Source organism: Spea bombifrons, chromosome 1 (genome assembly GCF_027358695.1).
Source record: "Spea bombifrons isolate aSpeBom1 chromosome 1, aSpeBom1.2.pri, whole genome shotgun sequence".
Classification (NCBI taxonomy): Eukaryota; Metazoa; Chordata; class Amphibia; order Anura; family Pelobatidae; genus Spea; species Spea bombifrons.
The window spans coordinates 53,649,711-53,664,711 of NC_071087.1; the positions used below are offsets into that span (position 1 = coordinate 53,649,711).

Genomic DNA, 15,001 nt, shown 5'->3' on the forward strand with positions numbered 1-15,001 from the left:
TTGCTATATTACATGCTACTTGTTATGTCCTGTCTACCCATTGTACAGCGCTATGGAATTTGATGGGGCTATATAAAACAATAAATAATAATAATAATAATAATAATAACCACTGCTCTTTTTCCAACAGGCTTACCATAGAGGATCACATCCAGTCGGCAGTGCCTTACAAATGTATGTACGGTCTTTCACACCGCTTTCTTTGCAGATCTGCCTTTGAGCGGCGCCTACATGTGTCAGTCAAATATGTGGACACAGTCCTTGTAGAACGTATCTTTAGACCATGGAGAGGTTCTTTCTCTGATGCCCAGTAAACCTGATTATGTTATCTACTGTACAAATACACAGGAAACAGGAAAGGATTAACATAATTAACACATAATATAATGGCAAGGGATTAAACAGACAACATCGCCACCCAACAAATCTCTTCTCACATACAACAATGGCAAACACGCAACAGAGGTAAAGGGATTAGGGAAGTAACACTTAAACATAAACTAGACAGTGGGTCAGTCTTCAGTCACATACAAATGGAAACAAGCGGTAAATATATACCGTATTTACTCGATTATAAGACGAGTTTTTTCCAGAGCAAATGCTCTGAAAAATACCCCTCGTCTTATAATCGAGGTCGTCTTCTAATCAGACCTCATTCTGCTGGGGCCAGACTGCTTACCGGGCTTTGGTCGCGAGCAGCGTCGCTGCTACTAGCAGCAGAAGAACAGGAAGCTAGCACAGTCCTCACATAACTCTGCCTCCCCCCTCCTTCCTCTGGGGGCGGGGCCAGAGAAGTTGCTCGCACAGCCGGACCCCTGCAGAAGTCTGCGAGTGGGAGATCTGCAGTTCAGGTAAGGGGGTGGGGGAGGGTTTTTGAGTAAGTATGTGTGATTAATGGAATGAATGAGTATTTAAATGTTTGTGAATGAGTGTGTGTGTGTGATAGCATGGATGTGTAAGGGGGGTGGTGGTGGTAGCATGGCATAGGGAGGCTGTAATCACACTACTATCATCCCCAGGTTCCAGCATGTACTGGCTGCCTTGGCTTGATAGGAGTGTGATTGCTGTTAGCAGTTATATATATATATATATATATATATATATATATATATATATATATATATATATATACCTCCAGAAATTCATTTTAACCCCCTATATGCCACTCAGCCCCATGATATGCCTTTTAACCCCCTATATGCCAGAGTGGCATATAGGGGTATAAGGCATATCATGGGGCAGAGGGGCATATAGGGGGTTAAAAGGCATATCATGGGGCACAGTGGCATATAGGAGGGTATAAGACATTTCTGGAGGCAGAGTGGCATATAGAGGGTTAAAAGGCACATCATGGGGCAGAGTGGCAAATAAGGGGGTATAAGGCATTTCTGGGGCAGAGTGGCAAATAGGGGGGGCAGATGTGCATAACTGGGGGGACAGGTTGGCAAATAAAAAATATATATTTTTCTCAATCATAGCTTTTTTAAATATGAAAATTAGTAAAACTTTTTTCCTATAGGGTATATATTCAGGCTTTTTGTTTTTTTTCATATATTCAGGCTTTTTGTTTTTTTCATAAATTAATATTTTGATTTTGGGGGGTCGTCTTATAATCGAGCAAACACGGTAATATGTCACAATTTAATCCTTGCAAGTCAAAATAAAATTGCAGTACCAATAGTGTTCCTAAAATGGGAGTCCAGCTTTTTGTCTGTATTGACTAATTAGTAGTCTATAAGCCATCCCATATGTATCTGACATTTTATTGATTTAATTAACACACACCTACCAAGCAGCCGTTCCTTTATATGTGGACTAGGTCTGTGGATTTTTTACATCAACGCACACATTTCTTAAGTGGCACCATCAAGGATCTTACCTAGAGAATTCAACAAGAAAGCAACTTACAAGCTGAGGGTATTTCCTCTATTTTGGGCCACTTTGAGCATTTCATTTGTAGTTCCCTGACAATGCTTACAAATCTTGAGCTTCCTTTCCCCTTCGCTCGCAACTAGATCTAAGAAAGTATCTATGATAGGTAAATGGCAGAAGTTTTGCAATTTTAAAACCCTCCACTGTCCCCCAGCACTTTCCTCTTATTTCAGCTGCAACAGTCAAGACCTTGCCAACCACTAAAAAAAAGGCATCTGGGATAGCATCCTCCCTCATGATGCTTCCCTAGTACATTAATCTCTCTTCTTGAGACAGATTAACATAATATTTTATTCTGTCAGCCCTAAAAAAGTGTTTGATGTCTTTCCACCATGCTACCCACCCACATCTTGTTACCTTTCTTGTGTTCTTACACTTTACCCTACTCCATGTATTCAACCTCCCCCTAACTTTTGGGCTAACCCTTTCAAATCTGAGTTCTAGCCACAATACTCTACAGCAAAGCTGCACAATTCCAATCCTAAAGGGGACCAAATTTTGCTTATCCTTGGTTGAGCACAAGCATCTTAATTAAAATTAAACTACTTGTTTCAAGAAACACATACACTGAATTCCTGGCCTGTTTTTTTGCTCTTGTGAACTGGAATTGTCAAGCCAAGTCAAGCAGTCCTCACCAATTACTAACAATCTCCTTAGTGTAAAGTAAAAGGCCACGTCTCTCTACTTATGCTCTTGGATCTGTCTGCATTATTGAAAATAAACGCTCACCAAAAAGATTTACTACTAACATCAGGTACGTTTAAACTTATGTAAAATGTAAACTGAATATTAGTAATTTTATGTGTTAAAGCTGTGTAATTATAGGCCAATCACAAGACAGACTCCTTGTTCTCTTATCAATCACCTGGCAAATGGAGGAAAGCCTCCAGGCTTACAGATAAAGGAAGTTCCTTGAAACAAAACGAAATAAAATTATTCCTAGAGCTAACCTATATTTTTGCATATAACACAATCTTCCACTTTAAACTCAATACCTTTCCCTACAGAGCCTTTAACAACACTGCGCCCCACTATATATATATATATATATATATATATATATAAAATCCAAAATTAACAATTGCACTCCAAATGCCAAATTTCTGCCCGGTGCCAAATAACTGCAGCAGTAATGTCATGTCCTGATGAAAGTCTGTAATAAACAAGACTGAAACGTTGACTTAAAAACCGAAGTTGTTTGTGTGGTCATTTGCAAAGTCCCTGGAGTGCCGGTAATTATTTTTGGACTTTATATATATATATATATATATAATTATTACTTCTCACTACTTCCCTATAATTTTATATATAATTATACATATTCTCTGGCATCCCCCTGGCAGAGGGAACCCCCCTTGGTGATGTCATCATGACATTGCAAGGGTTTCCCCTGTTTGAAAGGAGATCTCTGGGGTCTCATGTGAAATCTCTACTTATCTTCTCTCTAGAGAACAAAAAAATATAAAAAAGTTAAATATATATAAAAAAAGAAAAACTATGAAAAAAAACACTGACCCTCACTACAATTTGCCAAATCATCCCAATCATCTGCATCTGGGGCATTGCTGTACTGTGGGCGTGTTGCCAAACACAAATTAGCGTCTGTTTCTGCACTTTGACATACCCTGGGCTAGAAATCCGTAGCACCATTACAAAGTGTGATTGAAAATCAGATTTTCCTCTTTGACTGCTAACCTTGGACTAAGTCGAGCAGGAAAATGGATGCATGAAATTTATCAAAATTACCATAATGCAGTACCCTTGTCAACCTTTCAGAAACATTTAGTTGTGTGTTGCTTTTTGGAGATCTTTGAGCAGTATCGAAGTTGGAGACTCAGAAAACCAACTCAAAATATTACATTAAAAAATTCCACACCTTTTCATCTTTTAGTTGTAACCAGTGTTCCCTCTAAGCTGTGCGCTTGTGCGCGCGCACATAGCTTTTTAAGAGAGCGCACACGTCCAAAAATTGTGCGCACAACAGTTTTTCCCCAAAAAAGAAAAAAATAATAATTTTTTTGAAACTTTATGCGGCGCGGATATTGTGCTCACAAAATTTTTGCTCTGTGAAAATTTTTGCACAAGAGAAATTTTCTGCGCACACCAACTAAGAAAAATTAGATGGAACATTGGTTGTAACTCAAAATAAATGAAAATATTAGGCATTTAAAGTGCATGGACAAGCGTATGAATATATTTGGGGTTTATATTTATCATTTGCCTTTGCTATATGGAACTGTAAAACAATGTGATTTGTTTTCAAACTTATCGCAAACTGGATTATATATTAGATGTATGTGGTATGAAATCCCTACAATTATAATTTGTTGTGTACACTAAATGAGAAAGAGTGAAATTACAGAAATGTTAAAAATGTCCAAAAGCATAAAAATGCCTTTGTTGCGAAGGGGATAATTTCCCCCTCACGCTTCTTCGTCTAGGCTCATGAGTGTCACTTTCTTATTTTTCGTTATGTCTAGTAATTTGAGTTATTTATTTGTTTACATCGGGATCGACCTTAAGCCTTTCCATTTTCACCTCGCCTTATATCCCCAGCTTCTTCTAGTTTATAAGATACTCTGAGCAGCCCCTCCAACCTTTTGTTTCTGAATGTCCACAATGTTACGTGAGGTACTACTTAAACGCTGTTTGCCTATTGTTCAACTCTACGGAATACGATGGAGCTATATAAACCCCTCAATAAATAATACTAGTTAATTGGCAGCCTTGCGGAATCTGTGATTGAGGCCTTGTGCTTTAAAGGTCTCTACAGCTCAGTGAGGAGGCTCGGCGTGACCAAGCCCAAAAATCCACAATGTCTTGCTTAAAAAGGGACATTTATTTTGGACATTTAGCATTACTTAGGCCATAGAGCAAAGATACACACTCCATTGCATTTTACAAAACTGTTTTCGCAATGCCACCCATGCAAAGCGTGTGACTATATGTTGGTGTACCCCATTTTAATACTCCAAAGTCTCTTCTCCTCACTTGACCCTACTAAAGCACGCGCGCCTATGATAAACCTCACCGTGGCTGCCAAGCGCGGGAGCGAGCCTACCAAGCGTCGCGTGACGTTGTGTTGCTTGCGCGCGAGACCGAGCAGGGTGAGGGGCGGGGAAATCGAGCTGGTAAAGCGCGCGGCGAAGGACACCTCACGGGATACGCAGGAAGGAAATTCGCGACCTAAGAGACGTTACCGCCGGTAACAGGCGGTGATTGTCCGCCGCAAGAGAGCGGCCAACTACAGAAACAAAAGTGTAAATATAGTGCAAACTGACGGGGGCTTACGAAATAAAGCGGCCTATCTGGCTAATGAAAGTTGGGTGGGAACGGAAGGCTTAATTGGGGAGCTACAGAGATTTCTTACTTATAAATTAATAAAATAAACAAAAAGGGTGATAACGTATCGATAAGTATTGCGGTTGTTTTCGGCGCGCGCCTGTTCACGTGCACCATACTTAACATTTCGTCTCCCACCCCGCAGGTCAGGCTTCTGAAATATCGCTGACGTCACAGCTCTCGCGAGACACACCGACTGGCTGGAAAGGCAGCGCAGTGTCCGAAAAGAGGAGGAGGCCGGGGAGACATGATGATGATGGAGCCCCCGTTACCCCCAACCCAGGATCAACAGTCTGTTAGAAATCAAAACGAAGAGGCGGAGGAGAAAAGCCCGAGCCAGACAAGCAGTGGGACTCATGGTCCAGCCGGCGAAGCGCCTGCGGAACTCAGCAAGTCTGCCAGAGGCCTGGTCAGGATGTGCGACTTGCTGCTGAAGAAGAAGCAACAGCGCCAGCGGAGGCAACAAGGAACTGGAGCTTCGCCGGCCTCACCCACTGGGACTGGGCCTCCTGGCAGAAGCCGCAGACAGAAGAGGAGTCGTAGCAGCCGTACAGCCAGCAGCAGCGATACCGACAAGAGTAGCGACAGCGCCGGCAGTAGCAGCCAAGATGAGGAGGAGGAAGAGGAAGAAGAGGTGTCCGAGGTGGGCAGTGAGGGTGGGAGCTGGTTCGGGGTGGGCCTAGGTGTGACCAAGGTTAATAGGGAGGTACAGTCGTGTCTGCGCGCGTGTGTGTAAATATATATATATGTGTGTGTATGTGGTTATGCTTCTGGTAGTATGTGTAACGTCTGAGAGTATTGTGAAAAGTGGGGGCCGTAACTATATTTGTTTTATTCGAAGACCACGTTATTAACGTTTCAATCCGTTTCCTGCTTTCCGTATTCGGTGTGATTATCATCTTGGCCGTATTTCGATTGCGTTGGCTGAAGGGAGATTATGGGGGAGGGGTGAAGGGTAAACACCTTTCAGTGTACTCCTAGCTAATAAATGTGTTTTCTCAGGCAGAGCTGTGAAGCTGATGCGTCAGGCGATTAGTTTCATGTGCTCATAAGCATACCTTATGTACTGTAGCTGGTGTAGTGAGTGACCTGACTTATCCGAAGTAGTAAGACCCAGCGCCAACCAAGTGGTGCATGTCTTCCACTAGATTCGTGTATTTGAGAGGTGTTCTGTTTAAAGTGTTAAATGGTGACTGCTCCACATGGTTCGCTTTAACCCACAAGGGTGCCCTGTGAGTTGGTTCCTTTGAGTGACTGACGAGGATGCAACCTCTAGCAGTACAGAGTAAATTGACTAATCTCATGCTGTTTGTGCCTTAGATGTATGTGTAGGCCTTTCACCTCTAGTACTGATTTCAGGACAACCTGCTCAGACTGTATACATTGAGTTGTTTTTGCTTTGGTGTTAAATACAGGCTGTTTGTTTCTCCTCTGTGTGTATTTTAAGGTTTTGTAAAAATCACGGTGACTTGTGTCAATTTATGTGAAAATCTAGTTGTATCTCCATTATGAGGAGCTTTTGGGTAGGGCTGCCGCATGTGGTTGAGTCACTAGGATTAGACTGGCCAGCAGGGTTCTCCCAAGAGCTTCTCACATTCTTTGAGATTTTTCTCATGAAATACATTTAATGACTTGGGCCTAAAGCTTGAATGCCTTTGTAAATAGATGGTGCCTGTGTCTTGAGTATTTATTAAAAAAAAAGTGTAGGCCTTGAACATTTTCTTAAATATAAAAAACTGTAATGTGTCGCTAGTCTTTTTGTTTGATGTTAGGCATTTATACACCACTCCTAGAGCATTAACAAAACCGAATTACTGCACTGGGTTTTTGTTGGACATTAGGCTTTTTGCTGATATTGGCGTCAAAGCCCTGTCTTCTGATGGCATGGTTGGGGGGCTGCTTGGTTCTACAGTCACCATAGCGAGAGTGCAGACCTGCTCAGATACCCGGCACTGACTGAGGTTATGAGGCAACTGCTATGTAAGGGAGCAAGCAGCATTCTGCACTGAAAGCTTTGCAGGGAAATAGGGGTAGTGGAGCAGACTTCTGTAGATCTCTGAAAAACTGTGGATATGGCTGCCTCGTTAACCCTGCATTTACAAGGTATTTTGGAAACTAATTGGCAAATGACATGCATACTGTTTCATCTCCTCCTCAGTCTGGAGTTTCAGAGTACATCTCTGCCAAGGGTGTAGTAAAATACCCGGTGTATAGCCAGAGCTTTTTTTGGTGGTTGTCAGCATTGTTTTGGAGCAGTTTAGGCATTTTTAAAACTGCTTTCAAGGACGGTTCGGTAAGATATGGCAAAGCTTCACAAATGGATTTCTTTAATATTTAAGACTAATTTTTAGTGTGCTGTGAAACCAAATTTATTTTATTTTCCACTGTTTTTCTGATGCATAGGCAGACTTGTGGGTATTTTGAAGTATTATTTGAGAGGGGTGGAAGAGTTTGTTCATTGACAGGTGTTTAATGAGCTCAGCCAGTAATGTGTCCACTGAAATGCTTTGAAGTTTTGCCAGTAGGTTAACACCAATGTTTGAAAACTATCCTTAATAACTAGTATCTGCCACATGCTAGAGATGTACAGTATTTCAGTAGTTACTGATGCACCCGTGGCCCTACCAAAAGTACCTCTGGTATTACAGAACTCGGTAATCTGGGCTATATAGTCAGATCTGCATTAGAATAATGTATTAATAAGTATGCAGTCAGGTGTGACAGTATGGAAACTGCCTGCAAACTGAGCATAGCTTTGTGCAAAAACAGGGGGTTTAAAATTGATTTTTTTGAATTCAAAATTAAGTTTGTAATGTCAAGTGGGATATATACACCAAGCACGGTCAAGAGTAAGTGTTCCAAAAATAGATGATTTGTGCTATATCAGTATCATAAAGCAAATTGGTCGATAAACAGGGTAGGAACATCTGTTTGCAGTTGCAGAACTTTTTAGGTTGCATTAAACCAGCTGTTTAGTAGTGCTGTTGCATAGATGTTCAGAGTGTATATTAATGTATAGTGTGTTTTCACACCTCTACTTCCCCAAGCATAATTTCACCTTCATTCTTTTATCCCCCCCAATTTAATTTTTCTCTTCTGTCATCCTTGTACCTGTAACTATCTTGAGTGGTATAAATTGTGAAAGGGATGGGGCCAGGTAACGTGTCCCATACTAAATTAAAATGTTAACTGTTTTAAAACTAAGTACTTAATCCCTATTTGTAAGGTAATGGAAAAATGTATATAGGAAAATCCATGTGACTGCATTGAGTGTTTGGCAGGCATGTAGAACACGTGATTTATACAATGTGTTGTGCATGTTGGTTGTCAACTTGCAGTTTAGGCATCTTTAAAACCGCTTCCAAGAACAGTTCTTTGTGATGTTATCAGTTTGCCAATTTAACCAAGTTAAAAAAAATGATACGTGACATGAAAGTTTGAGCAATGTTTCTTGCAGTTTGGTAAATGTGAAATGTTCACTGGGACAAAGTACACTTCTCCTACATTTTCAGGCTGTTGCTATGAGATTCAGCATTGCTTAATTCACCTTTGTATACCATGGGGACACCCATCTTAACTTAATAGGGCTGAATTAACATCAATCCTTAGACCAGGAATATCTTTCTCCCTCTTTACCATCACACTTTGGAAGTTGCTTGTTTGCTTTTTCTAACCCATCTTTAATGTACTGCACTGAAAAATGGCATGATGTTACCTTATTGATATCCTAGTTATATCACTTTTTGACTTGCGTACAAACTGACCATTCAACCCCATGCGCTAATTCCGATCGCTTTTTGCCTCAAATGCTGCAGAATTTAGACCCCTGTGTGCATGCACGGCAAATACTGCCATTGATGGGAGCAATGTCCTGCCAATCAGTGGAGCAAAATATCTGGACGCTGAGAATGCGATGCATTTACCCTCTGCTGTGCCCTAGCCTCACCCTAGGGCAGTGCAACCCTACCCCTCCAAGACGGAGTCTACACTGACTTAAAATGAGCACTGTGGCTTTAAGACACAGTAACTATTAGGATAAATCCCTTTGTTGTGTATCTAATGCAGACTATGAGGGCTGTGCTGAGTTTGCACAGTCTCCATAGTGTAAATTGGCCAATTGAGCATTTGGATACTTGGGCTCCTGATTCCCGAAGATGGCGATCTGCACCCCGGACTGCCGCTCCTTTGGACCTGCAGCCTTAGGCCTAGTCTCCTTAGGCCATTATAAGGAAATGCAAATTAGAAATATAGAATAAGAAAAAAACTTGTGGTCCAAACCCAAACATTTTTAAAGTAATTGAAGTGTGTGTTGTAGAAAGAAATTTACATATATATATATATATATATATACTGCTTTTAAAAATGTGTTTTCCCCTAAAGAACTAGTTTTCTTCCTTGACTAACATATTTTCTTTTTCTGTCCTAACTGAAGCAGTAGTGCATGTTTTTAAAACCCGTTCATGATGGATGTGAAAAGCAGCCACACAATTCCGGCGCCTGAGGATGCACTGCCGTGTTGGGCATCGGCAGGGCTAAATACCTACCGATGCACGGGCGATCAGGCTATCAACTGACATTAACGTAACTGGGTACTTGAAAGCTTCTGTTCTGGCTCATGCAGATGCAAAGGCATCTTTAGAGACCCCGATCGGGTCTCCAAGCAGGTTTCTTTGCTTCTGATTACGTTTGTTAATGTGATCAGCAGAGCTGCATAGCTCTGTCTTGTAATTACTGTGTGATCAGAAATCACTGCAGGCTCTGTGATGGCTGTTGCCTGCTGGATTATCAGAAGAGGAAGAAACTGAAGTCTCTCCTACCAAAAGTAAAATTAAAAAAGTGTACGGTACTAGAAGGAAACGCCTTTAGTGATATCATCTTGACATCACAAGGATTTCCACTGCTTCAAGAAACCCATTATGAAACCCATATAAGATCTCGAGGTGTAGCACATTGCTCTCTTCGTGAGAAAAGTGCTTAAAAATAAAAAAATAGACAAAAATATCTAACATTTAAAAGTGTAAAAATATATAATGGAAGTGGAAAAGAAACACACAAAAATCCACCACCCGTTTCACTAAAAAAGTGAAGCCACATGTTGTGCTACTCAGGGAATGTAGCAGACATCCGAAGCACCATTATGAAGTTTGTTTGAAAATTGGGTTTATAAGGGGAAACAAACCTGTACGTTTTGGGTGAGGTTTGTGGGGAAATCAATGTGCTAAATGTCAAAATCACCATACTAGAATATCCTGGGCTTACTACTCTACAGAAACATACTGTTACGAGGCAGTTTTGAGATCTGTGAGTGCAATTACCTTAAGGCCTCCAAATATTCCAAATGTAAAAATATTACTGTGCTATTTGTCCTATAACTGCCAAAATATATGAAAATCCTGGGCATTATGCACTATATTTTGAGGTTTTCCTAATTTGCATCTGTGTACAGATACTGATGTACTGTAAAAAAGATCTTCCAAATGGGTTTCAGTTTTTCCTTACTAACTAAAAGGTTATATAGACCTTTTAACTACAGTACCCAGCAGCAGCTGAGTGTTGCGACATGCATTGGGGTCAGAAGCTAAGCAACTCATCTATTCCTTCTATTTCCTTCATCACTTAATCCCTTAATGTCAATATGCATGTACTGTTACCTTTACAAAACATGTCAAGATGACCCTTTGAATGTTTGACGGGATGTCCAGTTTTTGTTCTCCTTTGTAGCTGCAGCGAAACGTCCTACTTGTGAGATCAAGCTGCGTGATCTCCCACACCACTGGCTCCATGCTGCTGTAACGGCACAAACGGGAGGGTTTGTTCTGCTGGCCCATTGCGCACACGTGAGGTAGAGCTATGGCGCTCTGCTTTTAATCACGCTGTGGCCTGTACAGAGACCAGCAGGAGGAATAAAGTTGGAACAAAATTGAAATGAGAAAAAAATAATACTGCCATTGTTTAGCCAATTATTTCACTTTTTCATAGACTTTCATTAATCATATTGATTGGATAATTCAGTCTCTGAGCCATTCTATTGTTTGCCACAGAGCATTATGATAAGGAGTCAAAATGTTTTTCTAGAAGATTGAGTGTTACTGGTTTAGTAAACATATACCCACCAAGTAAAAGTGATACAAATATAGGTCTCCTTGTCTGGCATCCCTATAGATTGGGCTAACAGCTACGGTAGAACACGTACCGTATTGGCTCGGATATAGGCCGCCCCCGTATATAGGCCGCACCCTAAAAGTTTGGTGCTTTTTTAAAGAAAAAGTTTTTTTCTTTAAAAAAGCACCAAAAACCATGCTGCCACTCTGTCCCCCTCCCCCGAGATATGCTGCCACTCTGTCCCCCTCCCCCGAGATATGCTGCCACTCTGTCCTCTCCCCCCCCCGAGATATGCTGCCACTCTGTCCTCTCCCCCCCCGAGATATGCTGCCACTCTGTCCTCTCCCCCCGAGATATGCTGCCACTCTGTCCTCCCCCCCCTCGAGAAACGCTGCCACTCTGTCCTCTCCCCCCCGAGATATGCTGCCACTCTGTGCCCCCCCCGAGATATGCTGCCACTCTGTGTCCCCCCCCGAGATATGCTGCCACTCTGTGTCCCCCCCCGAGATATGCTGCCACTCTGTGTCCCCCCCCCCCAACTTACCAGAGTAGACTCCCGGGTGTCTCGAGGGGCCGGAGGGGGACATCTATGCACATCGTGTATACAACTCCCGGTGCCGGCACTCAGCGGAAGTACCGGCACCGGAAGTTGTATACGCGTATTGCCGGCCCTGCAAGACACCCGGGAGTCTGCCCTGGTAAGTCGGGGGGGTTAAAATGCATTGTGCGGACGTTCACCGGCAACGGCGCATCGACGCTGCCGGTGAACGTCCGTGCGATGCGCTTAGACAACCTCCCGTGCCGGTACTCCCCCCCCCGTGGGAAGTGCTGTCACGGGAGGCTGTCTGAGCGTATCAGAGAGTAGGATGCAGGTCCCCTGCACCGCTGCGGGGGATCGGTATCCTAACCCCGCTGCCTGCCCGGCGCCCGGGACTGCATGTCCCGGGCGTCGGGTGCTAGACCCCGAATATAGGCCGCACCCCCACTTTAAAGTCTTAAAGTGGGGGGAAAAAAGTGCGGCCTATATTAGGGCCAATACGGTATGACAAACTTACAGTAACCGAAAATTACCCTATTTTATGTGACCCCAGTAAGGTAAAAAAGTAGGTAGGAGTTCTTTAAACTCTGGTAGGATAGCTGCTAAATCCTTGCGGGTGCCAAGCGAAAAGGAAGCTGTGTAAGTAAAACATGTGCATAATTAAAATCATAATGCTATTTTGAATTAGTTTTAAAAGGCCTACTGATTAACCTACACAATCAGTAGGTTAATAGAACTCTGAAAACTTCATTTGTTATGTAATAAGTTTAAAAATATCACCTTGGGGGATTTTTGGTGCATAGAAAGGCAGGCCTCTGGCGCCTGTGTACCATATTGAATAAACGGCAAATTCAGCCTCAATAGTTTTTTGTGTGTTATCTACGCCCCATCTATAGGGACAGCTTCTTTTTATATCTTGAGGTGGTTGGCGTAGCAAAACTTTTAGATGCCACTTACCTGACTGGTGCCTTGTGAATACATTGACGGCCAGGACACCAATTTGTGTTTTTATGCATTAGCATCTACTAAATTGTAGGTTATCATGGCTAGTCCTGTGGTATTTTGGGTGCATTGACCCGTTCCTGTTAAATAGCTGAAGTCCTTTCCTCCAAAGACTTTAATGAGTTCACGCTGGGTACTTAAGAGCGGGATATCCTATTTTTTGGCACAAAGCACCACAATAGGGAGTCGGTGTGTGTAGAAGTTTTGGCCAGGTAAACACAAACATGACAGATGCGGCTAACATGAGCTAGAGCTAGAGTAAAGAGCTGGATTTGTTGTTTTAATACGATTGTGAAATGATAAAAAAAAAAACCAGCTCTGTGTTAATGTGTAATTTCTATGGAACCATATTATACAGTGCTAAAGTGCTTTTGGGTTTGTGTATGTGTATATAGTGGATTTGTGTGTGTATAATCTGAAAGATAAGGAAAAGGGGGTGTAATTGCAAGTTAGCAATTGCTAGTGTTATTGCATTGTTTGCCTCTGGCGCATTGGAAACACAAGTACAAAATAAATATTAATACCAGTCCAATAAATGGTTAAACGGCTGATCAATGTGCTTAAAGGCCTTTTTTTAGATCTCCTGCAATGCCAAAATGGGCTAGGTAGAAAGAAAAAATGTGTGTGACTTTAAAGCTTATTCAGCGAGTCACCCCCGTGTGTTGGTAGAGGCCTGCTTTGAAACTGCAGAGCTGCTCCAGGCGAGAATAGAACCTTCCATTTCCTGTTCCCTAGCTGACAGGGGAGGGTTCCTGCTGGCACTGATCTAATCATAGTGCAGCAAAGGATATGGCTGTTTGAGAAAACATGGTGGAGACAGCAGCCGAAATGGAAGCATATGTTTTAGAAGACATCCTGGAGGTAGAGAGAATGTTTTAGCGGCCAGAGAGCATTCTGCAGAGGAGGAGGAGGAGGGGGTGGAGGAGTCAAGGGGAAGACGGCTTTCTGGATAATGTGAAGGGAGGCTTGAAGATTAGCTAGACCTTGTGTGATTTCTAGTTCATTTTGTTAACTTTACATGTGCTGGCTAGTAAATGAGCGTTTCTTTGCTGGAAATGCTTTCTTCGTGTTTGCTGCAGTAGCTGCTAGTTTCTGAAAAAGGGGGAAAGGGCCTTGGATTACGTAAAATGCATGCATGCCTGTGACCTTTAGATTAACTCATTAGAAGGTGGGGTCTGCAAAGCAGCTTTCTGTGGGTTTAGTATCGTATGTCTTGCACAATTCGTTTACATCGAGAGGCCTACAACACCGCCAGCACTTTAGAGAATCAATCCTGACCATTTTTTTTTGTTCTTTGTGTTATGCAGAATTGCATTTTTTTTTTCTTTTAACTCCTAGTAGCGTAGTTTCTGACAGTCAGTTTTTTTCCACTAAGTTGTGTATAGTGAACACTGAAACATGCTGAAAGTTTTTTGTTTTTTTTTCTGGCTGTGTATATCTATATATGGAACCTGTATATGTACTTGAAGATGAATTAGCATTTTTTTCAGTATCTCTCACAAAACAAAGTTGATCTATTGTGTGTATGTATATATTCTAATTAGTGTAACAATTGGCTGCAGCAAATAAATTAATTTTTTTTCCATTGATTTTGATCATTAACACTGTGTGCTAATTGGCAGTTGAGTGGTCTTAGTGAGGACTATTTTTAGTGTGTTTTATTGCTTTCAGTAGTGAGTGGGGGTGGAGATCTCCAAATGCGCATTGTACAGTACTGCGTGATCAATGAGAATGTTCTGTAGACTTTCTCCGTCTGAAGCTGACAGTGCAGTAATATCTGAGTGCTTTCAGCTTCAAGTACGTTACTAATTGAATCCAGTTTTTCAATTGGTCTTGTTTTTCTGTAAACTTCTAGTTTTGTACGTTTAGGTACCGACTCAAATGGGAAACGTGGCTTAGGCAATATCTAGTGGTTATCCAAAGCTAGGCACCGAACAGTTGGAACTGGAATCCAGTATCGGTTGGGAATCGTGAAAATTGCAGCAGTCTTCCCTTTGATGATCACCCCCGCACCCCCCCCAAAAAAAAAAACATGCTGCTGGGCATTTTTTATTTTGATTTTATTTTAGCCTATCCTAAAGATGT

At 41.9% G+C, this 15,001-nt stretch overlaps 1 protein-coding gene across 6 annotated transcripts in view; it reads left to right on the plus strand.

Annotated features, from left to right (window-relative positions):
- Positions 1–5,024: 5,024 nt before the first annotated feature.
- Positions 5,025–15,001, plus strand: part of ANKRD17 (ankyrin repeat domain 17) — a 42,129-nt gene continuing 32,152 nt past the window's right edge. For 5 of the 6 annotated variants that reach the window (XM_053461633.1, XM_053461634.1, XM_053461639.1 and 2 more), the window contains exons 1-2: positions 5,025–5,192; positions 5,420–5,917. In XM_053461633.1, coding sequence (XP_053317608.1) covers positions 5,522–5,917 — 396 coding nt within the window. In that variant the 5' untranslated portion in view covers positions 5,025–5,192; positions 5,420–5,521. Of the gene's footprint in view, positions 5,193–5,419; positions 5,918–13,651; positions 13,778–15,001 lie in introns of those variants that run through there. The other variant, XM_053461638.1, reaches the window with a different exon arrangement.